This window comes from Leucopleurus acutus, assembly GCF_964270905.1.
Source record: "Leucopleurus acutus genome assembly, chromosome: 15".
In the NCBI taxonomy this organism is placed as follows: domain Eukaryota; kingdom Metazoa; phylum Chordata; class Mammalia; order Artiodactyla; family Delphinidae; genus Leucopleurus; species Leucopleurus acutus.
In genome coordinates, this window is record NC_139157.1 from 14,258,813 (window position 1) to 14,282,816 (window position 24,004).

Below are 24,004 nucleotides of genomic sequence, written 5' to 3' on the forward strand. Positions count from 1 at the left end.
CAAACACTTATCGGGGATCATGGAAGACTTTGTTCATTGGAGGGAACAAAAAGGCGAACAAGATCTGGTTCCTGCCTGCATGAAGTTCATGAGCTGAAAGGGAAGATGAGACATACAGTCATAACTTAACAGGTGGCAGAAGGAGAATAAGAGAAGCAGAAACCAAACCCCAGGAGAACATAGACAAAGAAAAGGCTACTTTCTGGCTAAAGAGGAGAGAGTTTGGAGGAAGGTTTTCTGGAAGAGTAACATCTGAAATGGCCTTAAAGAAGGTCCCAAGATTCTGACAATGAATCCTAAAGGTACAGGGCCTTTCAGAAGCAGTGGAAAAAAACCTTGAAGAGTGAAGTCAAGTTCGTGGCTCTCGGGCTGCAGTCAGGGCCCAGGTGTTTGTTAGCCTGGAAAAGAGCCCACCAGGCTCACTTAATCCCCAGAACTCCGTTTTGGACTCAAAGCCACTGGCCTTCCTCATTACATCATCTGACCTGCTCTGCTGATGTCTGTGTCTGTGACACTTGCAACAGGGATTCATAATTATCAAGGTAAGAAGTCTAGACGGAACTTTCTAAAGAAGGCAGAGAGCCAATGGAAGCTGAATCAGGAAGCATCAGGATCGCAGCTGTGCCTTAGAAGGAAGCCTCTGGCAGCCCTGTGGGAAGAGACTGAAGGAAAGAGGGCCGGTGGCCGAGAAAGACAGCGCTGGAGAGGCAAGCCTGTGGGGAGGGCTGACTTGGACCTGTGCTAGGGGAGGAATGGCAACAAAGGGGAGGTGTGGATTTCAGAAACAGGGCAGGAAGGAGTTGACAGTTAACTGGATAATCTGGTGGGGGAAGTGGAATCCATGGTTAACTTGAACTTGACAGCTTCAGTGTCTAGGTGAATGCCACTAATAGAAAAAAAGAAAAGGAACAAACGTGGTGAGGAAGATAATGTATTCAATCCTGTGAGTCTGAAGAGCTTATAGGATTTTGAAATGGGAAAATCTAGAGTAGGGGTTCTCAACCAGGGACAATTCTGTGCCTCCCTTCCCCCCGCCTCCCCCCACACAGGGGACATTTAGAAATGTCTGGAGACATTTGGGGTTGTCATCTCTGGGGAAAGGGATGCTGCTACGAGAGCATCTAGTAGGTTAAGTCCAGGAATGCTGCTAAACATCCTAAAATACACAGGACAGTCCCCCCACAAGAAAGAATAATCCAACCAAAAATGTCAATAGCGCAGAAGTTGAGAAATCCTGGTCTAGAGGTAGTAGGAACTTCCTATCTGGAATTTTAGAAGGTAGGAATGGGGAGAAATGAGAACTCTTAGTCACTGACACTGCAGTGAGAAACATGGGAGAAAATTAAGCACACTGACAGTATGTGGAAAAGAAAGGCAGGTGGTTGGTAAGATCCTACACAATATCACCTTGCTGGCAAAATGAGTTTCATCGGGGTGAGGTGATGTCACAAACACTTTCGTATCTAAAATGCAATGACTGATGATTGCTCTCAGGAAGTGTGTACCTAAGAAGGTAAACATGGATGAGGTAGTAACTCAAGGAACACATCAATTCAGTCAGGAATGTCCCCAATATCCTAAGCCCTGAAGACACCTTCCAGTCTACTGTGGAGAAACGCTGTATGTGGTCTATGATTTTCATCTGCAAATTTATTATAACTTGGTCATGGAACGACATGACTGTAACAGAAAAAATTGAAAAGCAGCAGAAGAAAAAGGAGGAGGAGAAAGAAAAGGAGGAAGAGGAGATAGGCCAAAAAAAAAGAAGGAAAGAGGAAAGCGAAGGAAAACAGGAAAAAAGAGGTGGAAGAGAAAAATGACAAGAGAAACAAGGGAAGGGAAGGGAAGGGAAAGGAAGGAAAAGAAGTGAAGAAGCACTGTAGAGACATCCTCTAAAAGGCAGGCTCAATACCGTGCGAGGGCAGTTCTACGGAACCAGACCAGTGGCCGCTCTCGATCAGTCCACAGAACTGTGATACGGGCTATATTCCATGGAAAGAAACAGCTGCTTCTTGAACAGCGTCATCACTGTTGATGACGCTATAATAACATAAAATGATGAAAAAGTAACCGATATGTATACAATTCTCCAGTATTTAAATAAATAAATGTTGCCAGAACTCTGTTCCAGGCGGCTTGGCAGGTGTAGGAAAGGAAGCCAGAGCGGGACAGGAGATGAGGGGGCAGCGTGGTGCTCCGAAAGGAAGGAAAGCCCAAAGGTGCATCGCGTGCAACCTGGCAGCCTCGGACTGATGAGCAGAGGCAAAAAAAGTCTGCAAGGAACAACTAGAAGACGGATCTTTCCCACTCAAATGATTATGTCGTCCGTAAAGAAAAGGTACATCTGGTAACAAAAGGTCACAGTAGCAGACCAGAGAAGGCATTGCTGATGAGGAAGGAGTGTGGAGGACGTGTGCACAGGGCAGGAGCCAACATGAGTGTGCCAGAGACACACAGATCTTGAATTCCAATCCTGGCTCCACCATCGGCTAGCTCAGTGCTCTTTGCAAGTAGCAGAATGTCTCTGAAACTTAGCATCCTTTCTGGTAAAACGTGAACGATAAGGCTTCCCAGGAGTGCTGTGATGATTAAATGAGATCGTGTATGTAAAGTATTCAGCACAGCAGCTGGGGCTGGGTAGGGACTCTGTTAGTGGTAGCTGCTGTTAAATAATGTCTAAATTCGATTACTCTAAGCAATGACTGAATAAGAAAGAATAGGACCCACATTACAAGTCAACCCAAATAGAATACATGAAATAAGGTGGCACATTTGAAAACTGAAATCTTCATTTTCTAAAATAACTTGTATGAATTCATAAAACTGGAAGTGGCCTTCAGAACTCTGTTCAAATTTCTTCATTTACTGATGGCAAAATTGGAAAAGGAAATGAAAAGACTATTGTGGTTTGGATGTACATGAGGCAAAAAAAGATTTTAATTAAAGGAAAGTTACTCATCGTTCTTTTATGTAACACAAGATGAAGGTGAAGTTAGAAAATTACAGTTCACAGTTTTGTAAATACACACAAATACATATGTGTATATATATTGATACAAACATATGTGTATATATATTGATACATGCATATATGTATATATAAATATACACACACATATACAATATACATGTATATATTAGAAATGAGAGAGCTAATCTGGGGAGACATCAGGCAGACAGTTATCCTTAGCCTTCTGTGAACTCGACTACCCTACATCACCCGAATCCACCCATTTGTAAATATATCTGATAAAGTTCTTGGAAGCTTCGTGCAATGCTGAATAAAGGAGCTTCAGGATGAAACTGGTGATTATCAAGAACGTGCTTCCCCCAAACTACAGCCAGGTCACTCACCTGTCCAGCAGCAAGTTAGGAGCAAACAGGAGCTTCCCTGGGTGCTCCATGGAGCGCCAGACAAGACCAATCATGAGAATCTCTAGCCAGGCACATTCCAGAAGGTGGACCTGATCATGGAGGCTCAAATCCACAAATCCTGAAACAAGACAAGAAAACCCTGCTGACTCAAATGAAAAGTAATGCAACCAGGGATTTGAAGTGGTAGGGTCTATTTTTTATTAGATGGGAAAACATAAATTAGAAGCACACAGTAGGAAAGTCAAGTAACTATTTTTTAAACCTAGCATATCAATGAACTTTACTGTGGCATTTTTTTAATGTCTTAGTGTCATATCTACAGAAATATACTAACTTAAGCAACCCACTTAGTTTTCTATAACGTTCTGAACTTAGTGTTAAAATGTGTATGCTTTTTACTTAGACATTTCTAATAGCCCTATGTGATCATTACATTTCATTTCTGTTTCAGCTGAAGATATGTAGGTGCAGGAAATTTAAATTACTTGCCCGAAACCAAATAGGAATTGGAGCACAGGCAGGACCAAAGTCACTAAATTTCTACCTCTTTGCTTCATCACTAAGCCATGCTCTTTTTTTCACACCATGGAAAAGAAAGACTAATACAGTAGAATGTGTAAATAAATCACTCGGGAGAGAATGAGTCAGATGAATAAAAGTGACATTATGGTTACTTCTGGTAATAAACACTAAAAAGTGCCCTTGTTTTCCAATGGCGTATTGGGAGAGTAAAGCTGTCTCCAATCATCACTGACAATATGGTGGATGCCTAATAGTAATAATAATAGTGAGAAGAAGGAGGGGGAGAAGGAGAAGAAGGGGAAAAAAGAGGAAGATCAATTGATTGAGCCTTTACTATGGGTTAGAAGCGATGCTAAGTACTTCCCATACCAATTTTTAAAGTATTTATTAACACAATAATTCTCAGAGGTAGGAACTCACGGGGATATCATTTTACAGATAAGGAAACAGATGTTCAGAGAGCTTATATACTAGTTAAGGTCAGAGATGGAAATATAATCTCCAGAACCTATGTCCTTGACCACAAGTGACAGCACTTCTTATGGGCTGCAATTGATTGTAGACTTTGGATCAAGTGACTAAATAAATCTAACCACACAAATTAAGACATGCCAGAGTGACAAGGGCATTGCATAAACAAGATGTCCATAAAGTTTGCTCCTTTCCAAATCGGTTTCCTGTTCTTTTGTCCTGAGGTACCCCCATCACATTTCCTTCCTCTCTCTCTCTGCCCTCAACCCTTTGTTCTCTCTTATCCATGAGATGGGTCTAGGAATCCCATTTTTCTTTGTCCTCTTCTTTAATTTTTTCTCACTAATATTATACTTTTATTAGTTATCTATACTTGTATTTACTAAAAAGCCAAAATGTAAGTTTATTTTCCTTAAGCAGTAGTAGCGATGGTTTGCCTACTGAATGTTTCTTCTTGGGGGTGTTGATTAAAGAATCAGCATGAAACAGTTAGCTCATCATTTCTTATACACTTAAGTGCCATCTTTCATATAATCCTTACCACCAAGTAGATGATATCCACATAGAGAAACCCAAGGTGGAGAAAGACCTCAGAGTGTAAGCCCCCGCTAGCCACCATCCCATAACCAAGTCTCATTAACCCTATCTTTGAAGTAACCATAAAATTCTTTTTCTCCTTTCTATATTTCCACCATTACTGCATTTATTTAATTCTCCGAGAGTCTCTCATCTTTTTGCCTTCTTTAACTCAGCATAATTATTTTAAGACTTACCTATGTTGTTACATGTATAAATAGTTGATTCTTTTCATTGCTGAGTGGTATTCCACTCAGCAATAAAGAATAGTTGGTTCTTTTTATTGGATATAGCCAGTAAATAAATACAATTTATCCTTTCATTGGATATTTGATTAACTTCAGGCTATTACAAATAAAATTGCCATGAGCAATCTATGTACAATTTTTTGTATGGACATATGCTTTCATTTCTCCTGGGTAAATATTTAAGTGTACAATGGCTGGATTATAAGGTAGGTATAGAGTAGGTATATGTTTAACTTTTTAAGAAACTGCTAAACTGTCTTCAAAAGTGATTGTTCCATTTTACAACCCCGACAGCAATGGATGATAGTACCAGTCTCACCACATCTTCAGCCAATACTTAGTATGGTCAGTCTTTTTCATGTTAGACATTCTAGTAGATGTACAGAGGTATCACACTGGCACTGTGATTTTAATTTGCATTTCCCTAATGACTAATGATATTGAGCATCTTTTCATGTGCTTCTAACAGATCATTATCTTACACTATATTCACATTAATTATGCATGTGTCTGTAAATCCTTCTAGACTATGTACTCATTAGAAGCACAAAGTGCATAATTCTATCAAATTCTGCTTTTTTCACATCTAAATTTAGTGCACCTTCTGCTACACCATTCAGCCATGCCAAGGCCAATTAACAGTGTAGCATTTATCAGAGCAAGTGTCTTCCCACTGGAAAGGGTGGGTTTCAGTCACACAAAGCGGGACTTGCAACTGGAGAGAAAATGGGCAGTTCTGTTCATAAGAAAAACTAAGGGATTAAAAAACAGTGACTGGGTTTCAGGACTCCTGGGAAGAAAAAGGAACAGATATCCCTACACCTTGGAACTGTTTACCTATAGCATGCTTTGGGTCAAAATGGACTAGGCTTGCTCTGGAAGAAGCACTGCCGAAGGCAGCAAGAAAGGCTTCTCTTTCTCAGTAGTCAACGTCTAATGGGATAGACCATCTCCAGTGAGCAGTGTTTATAAGGAAAACTCACAGGCAAGTTTTAATTCTTTAAGATTTCATCCCAATTTTTCAGATAAAGTCTCATAATAGCAATATAAACCTACCCTATAAATCAAACTCACTTTCAGAAATGTTAACATTTGAGAGGTATTTTCTCTCTTCTCATGACATTCCCTGTTTGATGTGGAAAAAAAATGTAATCCTGTGATAATGTCACCCACAATGAAACCTACACAATGTAATTCAATACCCTCCATAAGCCCCAAACAATCACGCAGGATGACATTTAGAGGGTATCTCGAGAGAGAACTGCAGCCATGTAACCAATCAATTTTGGAAAACCAAAGGAGCACTTTCTGGTAGCAACCTTACATATTAAACTGAATCATACTTTTTAATTCTCACATCAAAACTTCAGTGCTATTTAAGTTGGACAGTTTTAGTGGTTTTTGGGGAGTCTCAGAAGCTCACCATAACCATTTGTACCACAGAGGTCTGGTGATTATGAAATCTGTCTGAAGTATGTCTGTTAGTGACAGTTTTCAGTCTGAATCCAGCAGAATCGCTGGGTCCTTCTGTTGAAATGATGTAGATCTCTCAAAAAGGAATAGTCTCTTTAATTATCTTTCCCAGATGTGCATATTGCCTGCAGACACGGGTTATTGTGTCTCTTCCAAAGTGTCCTCTGCAAGTTCCTGGGGCAGGGCTGCAGGGAGTGTGCAAAAACTGTCAATTAACCTTCTCAGTGAACGGGAGGGCTACTGAAGGAAGTTACTGGATGGAGTGTCTCTTCCAATATACTGATCCCAGTATTATTTTAACCACACAGGAGCTGCATGCTCTTTTGGTGTAGAATAAATGTCCTTTAATACTCTCAATTCATATACAGTGAAGAAAAATAATGAAATAAATCCCAAACAAAATTATACTGGGCCAACTATCTATAGACACCGAGTTTCAACCCTTTGGCTTATTTTCCTTCGAAACAGGAAGAATAATCTATTATGCAACTTCAGCTGAATCTATCATAACTTAGAGGCATGCAACAATGCCTTTCTTGAACACTTGAAAGTGTGGCCAGTATGAAGGTGGGAGCTAGCAGCATCTAGGGGATATGAATAGAGGCATCAGTGACAGAACTTCTTACAGGTGACATGATTTACCCCCCATCACTTAGGGACTCTCATTTAGTGCCAGTGGCAAGGGGTCTTCAGGGCTGTGGAATCCACACCAGTGGGGTAGAATGCATACCTCAAAAGTAGTAACAGTAGTTTATTGAGACCAAGTGAAATCAGCTGCAAGGAAATCTCACTTCATAAAATAAAATTTTAAGAGAAAGCGAACATGAGCCTTTTTCTCTAGTCTGCACTTACAGGTCTAGTAAGAGAGTATCCAGAGATAGGATATACTGGAAACAGACAGAAATGCTTCAAGTCCTGTTCGCCACCTGTTATGTGGGCAGGGATCTGATGAAGTTGAGGAAGGCCTCTTTCAGAGAAAAAGAGTCTCTCCATACAGACAAGCAGCTTGTTATTTCCAGTCTCATCACCAAGTAAAGATATTTCTGCCTTCTTTCTTCGTTATAAGGTAACTGTTTTGCCTCCAAGATTTTCCACTGTGTCTTGACTGTGAAAGGAGCTCGTGGCATGTCTTCCCCCCTCCCTTGGGCCTCATGAGATCCTAAGCCCTCTTCCCCACTCTGCTAGGGACTGCCATACTAATTGCTTAATTTGCCTTGGCACACAGGAGACACTTAAAGCCTTACCCACTCTTACTGGGTGTGGCAAGACACGGCAAAGTGTGCCGAGAGCCTGAGGCAAGATGATTACTATAATATGAATGCCCCTTAAGTTCTGCAGTGCTGTTGAGCAAAAGATAAACCAGAGTGGGTCTTCAGTAGAGGCATGAGAAAAAAAATGAGGGCTACAGTAATTGTATTTCTTATTTCCATGGAATACAATCTATATGTTATAGATGCAAAACAAAGTAGAATCTCTGTGAAGAAAAAAGCAACTTTTTCCTGGGGAGCAGTTGTCTCAAAACTAGAAGCCAGGTGGTTGGTTCCCTTAGTAAATCCACTGGAAAAATATTAGTTTCCTGACCTTCAAAAAATTAATCATGTTCTCAGTCATATGATGACCCCAATGTTCTCCAAAATGTCAGTTATATTGCCCATTGCATTCTTTCTGTTTTGCCTTAACTCAGTGAAAGAAGATTTAAATAATTCATCTATTTTCCCCTTGATGCCAAAATAAAATAAGGGTTTTTTTAAAAAAAAAAAAGAAAGAAAGAACATATGGAACATGAGATTGTAGCATAAATCAGCTACAAACTGAATAAAACTTGGGATTTCTGAGAGAAAGCCTATAGAACAGATAATGTCAGAACAACCTAGATCCCAGCTCAAATGCTAAGCAGTCTTCACATCCTCCATTCTGTTGTTGTTATTGTTTTTCTTTTTATCCACAAGATAGTAACTTAATGCCATACTACGCACCATGTACCTCATGGTATAGTTGACTATAACCTCCCTCCTCCAAATAAAAATATGGAATCTCCTTCATATGCAGCCTCATTATAGAGAGACCCATTAGAACTGTGATTCTCATTCTCTAACACTTTAAGATGTCTCCGTAACATATAAGCATTGAAAAATTCTTTTCTAAGAAATGAGTTTAATCCATTTAAATAAATAATGTAATATACCACTCTTACCAAATATGTACCACTGTTATAGAATAAAATGGGATGAGACTATCACTTGTTTAGACATACTGAATCACAGTGCAAGAACATGGGCCTCCTACCAAGCCTGCCCCACATCACATCCCTGTGTGTTCTGGCTTCCCTCCGCTATAATAAAAGGAAGTGTTCCCAGGCCCCCTCTGGCAAGCATCACCTATCCAAAGCCCTTATGCAAACACCGTACTCAACATCCACCTTGCCAATACCAAGAGGACACTTTCCAGAGGCTACAACACCCTCACCCTCAGGCCTGATTATTAAGTATTTCCAAGTCACTTCCCAAGATGTAACTTTTTGGAAGGTACACACCCTCCCTTCTCCCCCAACAGAATGAGGAGGACAGAAGTAATTAAAAGACAATGAACCAAAAAGACACGTAGACCTGGCTTGAAATTATTCCGTGGCCCACGGTCAGTTACTTAAGGTCTCTGAAAGCTCTTCCCATCTGTAAAATAATCACTTTGGGTTATTGTAAAAATTAAGGAGTTAGCAGATGTCTCAGTACCAGAGTGGCTACTCAATGAACATTTGTACTCTTCCCTACTTCATCCCAACAGGCTGGAACTTCTGTCCAGTAGAAGGGAAGACCACTTTTGCAAAGTACCAAGAGAAATGTTTGGCTTTAAAATATTGGAGATTTAGAACTTCAAACTTAAATAGAGTACTTCGTGTTTGCCCTAAATCATGACGTCATGTTGTGTTTTCTGTTTATTTTTTCTTTTTATTTATATGTAAAAAATAACCTAATAAAAAGGATAAAAGACTTCCTGGACATCAAACAGTTCTTACAAAACAACATTTTCATGATTTAAAAGTGGAGGGAACATGAGCATGTGGGTTATATTTCTCCTAAAATACATATGTGAAAAAATGAAAAAAGAAAGCACGTTTGGGCTTTTATTATACTCAAAGCATTTCAAGATGTTTAGCAAATCCAGAATGCAGCTGTCTTCATGCACCCCTCCCCGACCAGCCCCAATATAAGTGGCCCATGGCTTTCTATTGAACTCAGCAGACCTCCACTGAGGTCCTCTGTTGCTCCTTATTTGCTTTGGGGTAGAGAGAATGAATCTTACCCTGAGGTGACTACATGCATTGGGAAATAAAGTGGTATTCTCAAGGCAATGCTAAGCAATAAAAACCAGTGGTAAGTGAAGAACTGAATGTGACAAACTTGATGTTTTTAAAGTCTGTCACGTTTAGCATAGTTGACAGCCAAATTAATTTGAGTAAAGATCGAAGAATTCAGTCCAGAGGTTTTAAAATAAACAAAGGTACTGCCTTTAAAATTACTGGAGCGTCCTTCAAACACCCCTTACTTAGAAGACCATATGTTGAAAGAATTACAGATGATGAAAGTCATGATATCTATATAGATCCATGAACTTTCCAATCTTGACTCTGCAAACTGACAAGAGTGTCATGTTTCAGCTGACACTGTATGATGAAGACACTATGACATCATTACTAATCCCTTCAGAACAGTGCAGCAGAGCTTAACACATTTTACTCTGTGACTTATTTTTACGTGTACAGATTCAAAGGTGGAGTTTCTAAGGCACATCCAAAAGAAAAACCAACACCGCTGTCTGCGGTTATTCTCCTTCTTCCCCAGCTTTATCTGAATGAAAGACAAACAACAGAGAGCTTGCTTGGGAGGATCTGAGATATTTCCCAGACATCTCTCTTACAACGCATACATGAGAGATAAACTAAATGCAGAAAATTGTCCTTCCTCTGAAAAGATCTTAGGTATAATGAGTAGGTTACTCACTGAGAAAGGATATCCAAAGACAACACTGGCTTCAAGTTTGCTCAATTGTTGCTTGGTTGTTTTTTTTTTTTTTTTTTTTTTTGCGGTACGCGGGCCTCTCACTGTTGTGGCCTCTCCCGTTGCGGAGCACAGGCTCCGGACGCGCAGGCTCAGTGGCCATGGCTCACGGGCCCAGATGCTCCGCGGCATGTGGGATCTTCCCGGACCGGGGCACGAACCCGCGTGCCCTGCATCGGCAGGTGGACTCTCAACCACTGCGCCAGCAGGGAAGCCCTGATCTCACTTTTGCCTGTACTGTTGAATTACTAGGCACCTTGTATCAGATTTTGCAAAGTAGATAGAGGAATAAATCATTAAAATATGTATACTTGTTTTCACACACACATAATTATCCTTTTTTCCCCCTCCTTTTAGCAATAAGTAAGGTATGTGATGACAGATAAAGTCAGGAGAAAAGAACTAATCTCACAACTATATCTGACTCTAGAAAGAAAAATAGGTCAGGACTTTCAGGTATGAAGATCATACTTGGGGATCAAAAAAAATGTCCCTCAGAGAAAACAAAGCAGATGGCAACTCTACCTTGTTACCAAGCCCATCTGTATTACACTCGGGGCCTTGGTTCATGAAAAGATGGTTGTCATGACAATAAGCATTTGAGAAGAGTTCTGGAGAAGCTGATGGATTTAAGAGTGTCTCCTAGCTTCCCAATTTTCCAAACACACACAAAAATCCCATCCCCCCACCCCATCCTCCAAATAAACAATTCTATTACTTCTTGTGTTGGCTACAATTATCCTATATTGATGTTATAAAATTTTGCACTCTCATGTCAAAATCCTCCTTGGAGGTACAGAACAGCTCTTTACGCTGATACAGCACAGCTTGAAAGTAAACTGGTCTTTTATTTTTATTCAGCAACTGTATTAACTACAGCTTAATTTTTTTCTTTCCAAGCTCAGAAAGAAATCAATTTCAGCTTAAATGAGAAAGGGGAAAAAAGTAAAAGAAATTATTTTCCAGTTTCTGAGAGTAGATGGCAAACTAAAGAAGGAAAAAAATTAATAAACTATAAAGTGCTTAAGACTGTCCTTTGACATGCTTGTCAAATGGACAGGAAGGCCAGCACCGCAGAGCGATTCTGAGATCTCTGATAAGGAGCACGGGCTGGCTGCGTTTAAAAGTCAACAAGCACTTGTACCTTGGAACATACATTTTTTCCTGTGTACCTCATAGCAGACCTACAGAAGCATTTCAAATACTATTGTCATCAGTCTGAGTTTTCTGGGTACCTGCGTGCTCCCCGTAAACACTACAAATGTCATCAACACAAAGATTGAAGGAGAAGCGGACAATCTCCTTTTAGAGCAAGTTCCCCAAACAACTGAAAAATGATGATTTCTTCCTACCCCCACCCAGCTCAAGTCCCTTAATGAAACCAAAATTGATGACTATCTTATAATTTTAGAGAGTGTTTCCACACACACACACACACACACACACACACACACACACACACACACACACACACTTGATTTAAAAGCTAGAGGAACACCTGTTGTTGCCAATTACCCAAGGACATCTCGTTCTAGAATGAATTAGGAGCAAAAAAAAGAGGCTTATTCTCCCTTTCTTATAGTTAAATTCAGAAGGTTAAAATGGGAGTTTTGCAAGCCAAAATCAACAAGAAGTAACAGAAATGCTGAGTAAAAAGTCACGTAACAACACCTCTCCTGAGAAACCAGAGGACAAGATACAGGGCCCCACACCAAGAAGAGGCAGGGCCACAAGTCTGGGGCGGTGGAGGCCTGCGGGTCTCACAAGCACATGGGGATTTATTTTGAAAAGTTTGCTTCCTCTGTTCCAGGCATCCCATAGTGCCCCACTTCCCACATTCTTTCCATTATCCTATACAAATTTCAGCCCCAGAGAGGACAAGCAACAAAAGGATGAAGAAAGAAATATTTCAGCCTCTTCCACCCCAGATCTGAAGTCAATGAACACTGACCTTATATACACCATTGCTGAGAGGCCATAAGGAGATTAGAAAGCCAGAGACTATATTTCTTTCATCCATGGTGGATCCTTTTATAAGCATAGCAGTTCTTGCCAGGCCATTAAATAGCCACTCTAAAAATAAAGTGGGTAGCTAAGCAAACCTCAAAGAGAGATTCTCTAAGTACCAATTACCTTCAAAGCAAGAACTATTCCATTTGTTCGCTAACTCAACACGGCCCGTGGCCTGGTATTGGGTCCCATCAGTAATGCTGACTACCTAAGGTTTACAACAGGAGCTAAAATGATATTTCCTAATAAAAGTAGAGAGTAGCTGTATTAGTTTCGTAGGGCTGCCATAACAAAGTACCACAAAGTGGGTGGCTTCGAAAAACAGGAAACAACATTTCTGGAAGCTAGAAGTCTGAACTCAAAGTTTCAGCAGGGCCACGCTCTCTCTGAAGACTCTAGGATAGAGTCTGTTCCATGCCTTTCTCTTAGCTTCTAGGGTCGTTGGCAATCCTTAGCATTCCTTGGCTTGTAGGTGCATCATTCCAATCTCTCCTCCATAATCACATGGTTTTCTCTGTGTGTCTCTGTGTCTCTTCTCTTTTTGTAAGGACAGCAGTCATATGAGATTAGGGTCCACACTAATCAAGTACGACCTCATCTTTTTCTTCTTTTTTCCTTATTTTTTTTGGCTGCGTCGGGTCTTAGTTGCAGCACATGGGATCTTTGTTGAGGTATGCGGGATCTTTTCATTACCCCACGTGTTCTGCTCAGGCTTCTCTCTAGTTGTGGCGTGCGGGTTTTCTCTCTAGTTGTGGTGCGCAGGCTCCAGGGTGTGTGGGCTCTGTAGTTTACTGCACGCAGGCTCTAGTTGAGGCACACGAGCTCAGTAGTTGTGGCACGCGGGCTTAGTTGCCCCACGGCATGTGGGATCTTAGTTCCCCAACCAGGGATCGAACTCGCATCCCGTGTGCTGGAAGCCAGGTTCTTTACCACTGGACCACCAGGGAAGTCCCAAGTACGACCTCATCCTAACTTGATTATATCTGCAAAGACTAGTTCCAAATAAGGTCATACTCAGAGGTGCTGGGGGTTAGGACTTCAATATATCTTTTGGGGGTGTGCAATTCAATCCATAACAGTAAGAAACTGTAAACATTTTACTGCTGACATGTCATGTTCAATATTCACCAAATATTTCTTGAGTATCTCCAATATATATATAAACCTGGCATGAGGCTGGGTACTATCGGTACAGAGATGGGACAATGTTCTCATTCTCAAAAAGCTCCTAGTCTATAGGGGAAGCAGAGAAAATGGACATATGATAATAATGACAGGTGTTAAGTGCCAAAATATAGAAAAATATCTGTGGAGCAGACACCTTAATCTCTGAGGCTGGAGCAAAGGTTATTCCTTGGGCTACTGCATACGCCTTCCCTTCTTCCCAGAACACTCTTCCAAGGACTTCAGCGCTCACAGCATCAAGATCAAGTTCTCATTCCTAGGGTAGCTCTTATCTGTATGAATGCCTATGTGCTCATTAGCATCACTCACCAGAAAGGAAACAGACTGAGCACAGGGACTATGTCTTGATGACATTATGCCTACAGTACTTAATGCAGTGCCTGGCTGAGAAAAGACCCTTAATAAACACTTCTCTTAATGAATGAGATGATGAGTGTAAGTGAATTATCTTCTTGTAGTAGGTGCAGCAATTTGAAGGACTTCTTATAAGAAGGTATCCAGTTTCTCTGGGAAGAAGGAGGAGAGCTCCTTTCTTGGGAAGGAGAAGGAGGTGATAGGTAGGGAGTTAAGAGTAGCAAAGGAGGGGACTGAAATTGTCACTGTGGGAATAGAAAGAAAGCGAGAGTGAGAGGAAGAGAGACAGAGAGAAAGGGAGAGAGAACACGCTAAAGAGGCAACAAGAATATTTGGAAAACTTAGCTGTTAGACCCTCCAATCTCTAAAAATTATTCTAAATGTGGTCATAGATTAAAATAGGAATATATCTTTCCCTTTAACTGGGATATTGTCCTTTTGAGTATAGTGTTGCTTAAGTCTTAAAAATTCAGTAAAATCTATGCATAAACCCAACTTTTTAAGGAGCAAGATGTGAAATTTAAATACCCAACCTTACCATTAAAAAAAAAATCAACAATACTCACAAATACAGTATTCTTTGGAGTACTTAAAAGCATAAATTAGTTACAGAAAAATTAATTTCTTCACTGTTTTGAACACCTACCATGTGTCAGGAACAATATTGATGTTACGGACAAAAAATTTTAATATGTCTTGGTCTCTGACCTCAAAGCTAAGCGAAAAGAGAGTCCAATTTAAAAAAGATTGTAATCACTACTATATGTAATATAGATAAACAAGGACCTACTGGGAACTATATTCAATATCTTATAACAACCTATAATGGAAAAGAATCTGAAAAAGTATATAAATATATATATTTATATATGCATGTTTATATATAACTGGATCACTTTGCTGTACACTTTGCTGTACACCTGAAACTAATACAACATTGTAAATTAACTATACCTCAATTAAAAGTGTTTAAAAAATAAAATAAAATAAAATAAAAAAGATTGCAAAGTACTATCTAAGACCACGTTGGAGGTCTGTGCAGGGCTCACTGGACGCACACAGGACCGGCAGCTATAGTCCAAAGTGGCAAGACTCATATTTCTGATTTGAGTCTGGATGGCGTACTTGATGGAAAGGGAGGCAAAGCTACAGAGGGACCAGAGAGGATGGCACGTTCCTGAAACTGTCCTTAGACCAGACAGAAAGCAGGGCGGGCGTGGTGAGAAATGGGGCCAGAGAAGGAAGCTGGGGCCAGGTGGCTTCACCCAGAGGCAAAGAGGACTCACTGAAGGATTTTAAAGAGAGGAGTATTAACTAGTTAAGTTCATTCTCCACTAGGAGAATGAACCAAAGGAGAGCCACTGATGAGATATTAAGGAAGGTGAATGAAAGGAATTTACCAACTGATGAGAAGAAAAAAGGGGGAGAAAAAGCCAAGGATCTCCCGAGTGTCTGGGTGGTAGAGCTGTGGCCACTGTGATGGGCAGACAGAAGCAAGAGGGGGTTCACAGGGGAAGGCAGTGAGTGCCGGGTGGAACATGTTTAGTCTAAGCTTCATGTGACGCCACTGCGTTGAAACGTCTGGTGGTTTTGCTGAAACAAGGGTCTGAGGCTGAGAAGCCTGGAAGGCAGGTTAAAATCAAAGATTTGGGTTTTATCAGGAACTAGGTGAGAACTGAATTCATGGGATTGCAGTATCAATTTGAAGGAATGTGCAGAGAAAAAAAGAGACCAAGATGCCATGAAAAATGCCAACACATCAAAATGATAACATTTTTCCCATACTGGAAACAATGACTTGATAACTTTAAAAAAAAAAAAAGAAAGAGAAATAGAGCATGGGGCTGGCATATGCTTTCCTTTCTTTGTACTCATTATGTCCAAAGTTGTTAAACAGATGTCCAGAAAGGGAAAAATACACATCTGTTATTTACTGATTCTAAAAAAAAAAAGAAAAACGAAAAAACCAACTCTGGCCATGTTTGTGACTTTTTATCAAAATACTTTCAATAATAAGAATTCAAAAACGGCATCAAATACATTGCTTCTTGATCATTGCTGGCTGGGATGCAACACTTCCATCCACTTTCTCACATTAGGAGATGAACATGAAAAGATCACATGTGTTCTTTTTCTTTAACCCCAAAGGGATCCTGAGGGCAGACAGGGTCCCAGCCTCAAGGAGCCAGCTGCAGCTGTGTTCTCCCTCCCCCAGGACCTTGGGAAGGTCCACTTAGGCAGCAAATGCAGCCCTGGCTTATGCAATGATGTCACCTCGTGCCTCCCAGGAGACCTTGCGCCAGATTTCTCTTTGGGGAGAGGCTGGATGGCCTGACTGCACTGAGGGTGCCAGCCTTGGAGCTGTCCACTGCTCATCCCAGAGGGGAGCAGGCAGAGATGATGGGATAATTTTTTCTTACAAACCTGCCAGGCAAGGTATCAACCTGTAATGAAACTTGAGGGAAATGAAACTCGAAACTGCTTTGTCCATTTTGAATTCTTGGAACTAAAAATATTTTGAACATAATTATTTTTTCTTCTTATGGAGAAGTTGTCTTTATTTTTACAAGTTAAAATTAAAGAGAATATCCATGCCCACTAATGTTGGATTAGTCAGATTTCCAACCTATATTCCACTGTCATAAACCCAAAGGAAAGGATTTCTTTTCTTTTTTTTTCTTTTCCCTTCCGACCACCTATGAAGCAGATAGGAAATCCTCCAGGGCACAATGGGCTAAAACTCCTAATCACACTTTCAATTGCTGTCAGTGTCAAGGTCAGCTTCTCAAATCAGCTTCCAATCTGGAAAGAGGAGCTAAACCAGAACTGGAGATGGCATGAAGTGGCTCTTTTGATTCCAAGAAATTGTGTTTATCATCATAAACCTGGCTTACATTTCCTAATGAAAATATAATCTGTCTTCAAGACTGCAAGGTCTCTTGTTCTACGTATTTCAGACCACAAATGAGAAAATCATGGGATCACTAAAACAACAAAACCATTCCTCCACACCTTTCCCTCACCACCACACACAAACCAATGGTACATGCACCAAATTAGAGGCAAGATTTATGACTATTTAGCAAGGCAGAGGAGTAGCTGTCTTTTCTTGAATACAAAGACATACAGATGCCATCTCTGAAAACGACATAAATTTTTATTCTGTCTCATGATGACAAGACTAGTGATGGTTCTAGAAGAGAATGAACTTATTTTAGGAAATCGCTGTTTGGGCTCTGGTTTGCTCAGGCAATGCTAGAACAAAGAAAAGCATGAGCAGAATTACTACTTTGGGGACTTCCCTGAAGGCACAGAGATTAAGAATCTGCCTGCCAAGGCAGGGGACATGGGTTCGAGCCCTGGTCCGGGAAGATCCCACATGCCGCGGAGCAACTAAGCCCGTGCGCCACAACTACTGAGCCCGTGAGCCACAACTACTGAGCCTGCTCACCTAGAGCCCATGCTCTGCAATAAGAGAAGTCACCACAATGAGAAGCCTGCGCACCACAACGGAGAGTAGCCCCCGCTCGCCACAACTAGAGAAAGCCCGTGTGCAGCAACAAAGACCCAACACAGCCAAAAATAAATAATAAATTTTTAGAAAAAAGAATTACTACTTTGCAGGAAGATCTAATTATGTTTCATATTTATACAAAGAGAATATCTGTTGGCTACCTTCTTAGAGTTCTGTGTTTCTCAATAGGATTTTTAACTTTTCCAATGTAGAATGAGATATTATGAAGATGCAATGTGTGATGGGAGGGACAGTGGGCTTTGCTGAGTTCAGCTTTGCCACTTCTAGTGATGTGACCTTGGGTGAATTATTTCATCCCTGATGCCTAGCACAATGTCTGCTCGTAATGTATACTCTATGAGTATTTTTTAAATAAATGAATTGCTCTGGGCTTCAGTTATTTCACCTACAAAATGGGAATGATAACAATATCCCTACAGTATATTGCGGTGAAAAATAAAAAGTATCACGTTGCCTGGAAAACACTGGTAGTTGACAAATAAGTGATAGCTATCATTGCTTTAGTTCCTTTTTAATGATCAAAAGTGCCAAGAATATTATGACCAATTTTCTTCTGACACCCTGACCATGAGTTTTATCATCTATAATTTGTAGGTTGAAATACATTTATGACAGGGTTCTTAAACATTTTGCTCAATTTGGAGTCTGATGAAGTCTATGGACCCTTCTCAGAATGGAATTCTAGATGCACAAAAGCAGATATTTTAAAAATCACAAAATAAAACCAATTATACTGAAATTCAATTATTTTTTAAGAACTCTGTGTGTCCATGGACCCCAGGTTAAGAACCCCTTGTTGGGGAAGGCTAGAAGTCAATGACTTCCCAGATAATCAGAGGCTGCTGGTAATTTCATGCACATTGCATTACAACAGGGAAGTCCTCTTCCAGCCCCTACTTTTCTTGGAATGCTCTCAAGACATTATTGAAGAGCAATGAGAATATTATTAACTATTGGAATGCTTTGTGCATATGAGACAAAGAGATCTGAAAAAAAAAAAAGGTTGTAATACAGATCTAGTAAAAAAAACCAACTGCTTCTTAAAAGCATGTACAGAAGTTGGCCTTAATGACTCACATTCGATGACTCACCTCATAAGCTATTAAGGGAAATTGTTCCTACCCTTATTTAACTAAAGAATGTCTGTGAAAATTCATCAGGATTTAAAGAGTACAGGTAAATGGCCGGTCTTATAATAAAGATAATTGAATGAATTATAAAATGACTGAGATATCAAAAAACACATTTTGTTTACTTTTAAGAGATAGCAAAATCTACTAATAAGAATTTACACATGAAATAGACAAAACCTCAAAAATACATGCTTCTCAACTTTCACATCTCTTATAAAGATGTGTCAGATGTGTGAGGTTTTTATTTATTTTTATTTTTTTATTTTTTTGCGGTACATGGGCCTCTCACTGTTGTGGCCTCTCCCGTTGTGGAGCACAGGCTCCGGACAAGCAGGATCAGTGGCCATGGCTCACGGGCCCAGCCACTACGCGGCATGTGGGATCTTCCCGGACCGGGGCACGAACCCGTGTCCCCTGCATCAGCAGGCGGACTCCCAACCACTGCGCCACCAGGGAAGCCCTGTGTGAGGTTTTTAAGTGGGCAGCTGAGAACTGGCCAGGAGGACAAAGTCATTAGCTTTGACATGACCATGATGAGGAGTGGCCAGAATGGATGAGGGCAGAAATGGCCACCCCGCCCACTTTGAAGAACTTCTACGTATTCTGTCCAAGGCATCTTAGACACCAATAAGTGTCAAATTTTAGGACTAGAAATTGATAGCCAGGCCAAAGAGTCTGAAACCCATGCAGATGTGTGAAAAGATGTTGCTTTAGATAAAATAAGAATGTGAAGAATACCTAAACTTCAGAATGTAAGCTGGCAGGAAGGATAGTCATAAATACGTGAAGGATCCTCAGTCTTACGAGAATTGATTATACTTGGTTAAGTAGATCAATGATATCATCTTGATCTGGAGTTTACAAGACCGTGCATGATTAATGACATGTTTTCAGAAAAATGTAATTGATTGACCGAAAAAGGTTTCTGATCCTTTCTCTCATTCTTTCCTCAGCCTAGAAGATATTACCCCTCCAATGCATGGCCTTAGTAGAGAGGAAGACACAGGCTCACTCATCTTTGCTTTCCCCAAAGAACCCAGAACAGTGCTTTTCATGAAACTTAATATTCAAAAAGATTCTGACTGAATGTTTGCAAGGGCCTAGAAATTAATATAAAAAAATTAATGCTGATTTTATTGGCAACTATAATATCCTAATGGTGGAGTCTCCTAAGCTAGGCCTCATTATCTTTGTGGCTATGTGTAAATGGCATGTTTACATATACATTTTACCTAGCCATTTACTATACCCCTAATTGGAATGATTCAGAGAAATAACAAAGAGGAAGATAAGAGATAATGAATAGTCTTAACACAGAAAATATAAAAGCAATAAATCTAAAAGCAAATAATCTTCCAAATAACAAGTTCTAGCAAATACCAAGGAGGGCTGGGATCCCCTCATCACTTCTGGAAGACTTCAGGAACACCTCCAAATGCTCTTTCCCTCCCCTTGGCTTTCAGTGGCCTGTTTTCTAATCTCTTCAGGATGGTGGCACTCTAAAGCTTTTTCATTCCCTTTTCTTTTATTTCTATGTTTTTCTCTTCTGCTACTCCATTCAGTGGAATTTTAGCAAAGTGAACTTGATTTAAATTTTGAACTCCAACAAAAATCTCAAATCACTTTTGCCCTGCTAAAAGCACAATGTCAAGAAAGAGGCAGAAAGTGGAACGATGGTTTGTTGAAAAATAACTTAGATTCCTGGTTCTACCAGCTTCCGGCAATCACAGCCATTCTGCACATTACTTCTCAGGAGGTATTTTTCTCCCGATGTATCAGTATTAGCAGTTGTAATGGGTTATACTTGTCCATTTGAAGTTCTTACAGCTATAATGTTAACCCTCTGGGATACTTTTTGTCTTCTGTCTCATTTTGCAACACTGAGACTGAGATTGAAAAAAAAAACACACACTTTTTTTGGATCAGAGTGTAAAAGGATTCCAAATCTCCTAAGGTTGCTACCAAAAAAAAAAAGATCATGTAATTTGAGCACAACAATGGGTTTGCAGTTATCTAATGTCTCAATTTCTATTTCTTGAATGGGCTACCACAGATCCTTTCATTTACTAGCTGATTGGTAAATTACATGTTAATTGAATGGACAAAATAATAAATAAGTATATTATGAGAAAATTCCAAAGCCAAATATATATCAATACTGATTTCCCCCAAAGACTGACCAGATCTAGTCCTATCAACCACGGTTGGGCAAAACAATAAAACCCAGTGAGATGCTCTTCACATCGTCTTTTAGTTTTATTTTGCCATTTTGTTCTTTCGGCCAGGACTAGGAAGGGCATTTATATAGGGAGGGAGAGTACCTGCTTATGAAAGAGTCTCATTTGTCCCATTTTGTCACCTGGGATCAAGTATTAAAATAATACCCATGGATGGGCTGAAAACCTTGCACTCAAATCTCTTTTGTCTTTAATAGGGAGTGCTATTGTTACCGCTATCTGTTACAATACACTTTATTCCATAAAGAGAAAGAAACAAGAAAGCCTCTTTACTTACTTTGAGATAGTTTCTTGGACTCGCTTTTGATGAAGGGCTTTTGATACTGCCCACTGTCACACAGGGAGTAACAAGTGGGAGAGGGCTTGTCACCCACAGGTCCTGGGTCAATGGCATGAGGAGTGTGTTAGGACTTCAGCAGGCCCTTATGCTTTGCTTTGGCTTTACTGGGAGGACTATTTTGCAACTTAATTGAACAAGTTTTTATTGAGTATATATGTGCCTAAGGTTGCTTGTGCTCATCCATCCATCCAACCACCTATCTATCCATCAATCCATCCATCTAAGATTTATTGAGCACTTATGTGCTGGAAAGTAGCTGGGAGACACAAAAGAGAGTTGTACGCAATTCTTCCAGGAGCATAAACTCATAATTAAGAAAAATGAGAATCCTTCCCTGTAGGAAAGATGGGCAGGCAGCTACTCTTACCTATCTTCTTCCTGAATTAACCTGTCTGACAAAATAGACCCAAGCACATGCATAAAACACACAAGCACATGCACACACACACAAGCACATGCACACACACACACAAGCACATGCACACACACTTGTGCATGAAACAAAAATTGAAGGGCGGAGAAAGAGGAAGGGGGAAGGAATAGAACAAATGATCTATATTCTTAATCTTCCACTGCAGGAAGTCAGGACTTTCCGCTTGCCGTGAGAGAGAGGCAAATCATTTAAAATTTGGCCATAGGCACCGGGAGAACTAGTGCATTAACGAAGGATTGAAGAGAAGGCAGGAAGGGACTCTTACATTTTAAAAATTTAATACCCACATGCACTTTAATGTTTTGCCTTTTACATTATGCCTAACAAGCTTTTCAAAACTAGGTTTTCTAAAGATAACTAGTTAGTCCACAAAATGTGCAATATATCTATTTAAATCCACTTTTAATCATAGAAATAGTACTTGCAAATAGTAGCCCACCAGCGCTCAGAAAACTACAACCAAGAGTGGACAGGTACTGAATCAGACTGTTTGCTCAAGCATAGCTAGAGTTTAACAACAGAGGTAAAAATCACTCTGTGTGAAAACTTCTGCATTTGTACATATAGGTGCCATAACTCTAGCTTAGCTTCAAATGCCAGAACTGATTACCCAATTTTTTATTTCTAGTGTTTTTGTTCCCAGATTGAATCCTACTTGGATATTTTAATTCCTCACAGTTGGGTTTGAATATCACTTCAACCCACATTTCTCAGAAAATAAGAGAATTGTATTACTGATGGGAAGTAGCCATATTAAAGATGTCCAATGAGAAAACAGACATATGGATTAGATTCTAGGAAAAGCTTCCTATAACTAGAAGGATTATGAGATACTAAAAAACATAATCAAGGATGGCAGCAAAAGTCTCTTTTACTGAATATTTTAAGGAGTAGACAATTATCTTGTAGAAAATAGTCTTTCTTGAGAATCTTTCTAGATATACTAGGCTGTTCTTGGCTGTTTTGCTTTGGTCTTGCTTTTTGGTTTGTTTCTTTCTGTTTTTTTTTTTTTTTGGCCTACTCTTCAGGGAGAGTTGGTGAAAACAAAGCAACAGGCAAAATCTACACAGAGTCAACTGAATAGTTGGAAGTTTACTTGATCCTTTCTAGGGACTCAGAATTGCAAAACAAGCAAGGTACTGATGACTCTATGAGGGTGTTAGTTAGCAGCAGTAATGAGTCATCTGAATCTAAACCATCTGCTGTTTGTCTCAAGGAGAGGTCCAACATCCCAGACAGGTGACAGAATAGCAACCACTCCTACCACTGCCCCAGGTATTCAAGTAAAAGAGCCAAAGACAGGAATGAAATCTGTCCCACCCAAGAGCTGACAGCTGAAATGCCAATAAGCAAATGACTACTAGACCCTAGATGCCACAGGAAACCTTCAGTACGGCCATGCCAACCACAAGCAACAATAAAACAATAACAACAACAAAACAAAAAACAGCATTTTTCATTGGAAATGAATAAGCAAAGTAAATTTGCGTACAGCTTAAAAAAGTATTATTCACAGGGAAATCTTGAAGGGGACAAGCTAAGATTTCTGAGCTACAGAAGCAAAGGCATTTTGGCACACCCAAGATGACACTAATATCCACCTCTCTGGAAAATAGGCCCGTGAATCATAGTTAGACTCTAAGCTACTTAAGCTCAAGGACCATGTCTATCTAACTGAAGCCCCAATACCTAGCCCCGACATTTCACATAATGTGTGTTCAATTACTCAGTTAAATGATTAAATGAGCCTACTATTGCTACTTCACATGCTTCCAAGAGATCACATCAAAGTGTTTTCCTTCCTCCTATCTCCTTGGTAAGTTTCTATTGGGTTTTCAAGATCCACTTCACGGATTCCTTTCTTAACTCTCTAGAGCTCTCTGCTCACGCCTCTGCTATAGCACTTATCTTGTTGTTATTCTTGAGCTGCTCTATCCAATATGATAGCCACTAGCCTCCTAAGGCTGTTGAGCACGTAAAATGTTAGTGTGACTAAGGACCAGAATTATAAATTTTATTAATTTTAATTAGCTTAAATTTTTAAACTGATACTCAAT

The 24,004-nt window shown here is 40.0% G+C and overlaps 1 protein-coding gene across 4 annotated transcripts in view; it reads right to left on the minus strand.

Annotated features, from left to right (window-relative positions):
- ESR1 (estrogen receptor 1) overlaps positions 1–24,004 on the minus strand; it is a 248,406-nt gene that overhangs the window by 74,750 nt on the left and 149,652 nt on the right. For all 4 annotated transcript variants that reach the window (XM_082855517.1, XM_082855519.1, XM_082855518.1 and 1 more), the window contains one exon: positions 3,355–3,493. In XM_082855517.1, the coding sequence (XP_082711643.1) occupies positions 3,355–3,493 (139 nt within the window). The remainder of the gene's footprint in view (positions 1–3,354; positions 3,494–24,004) is intronic.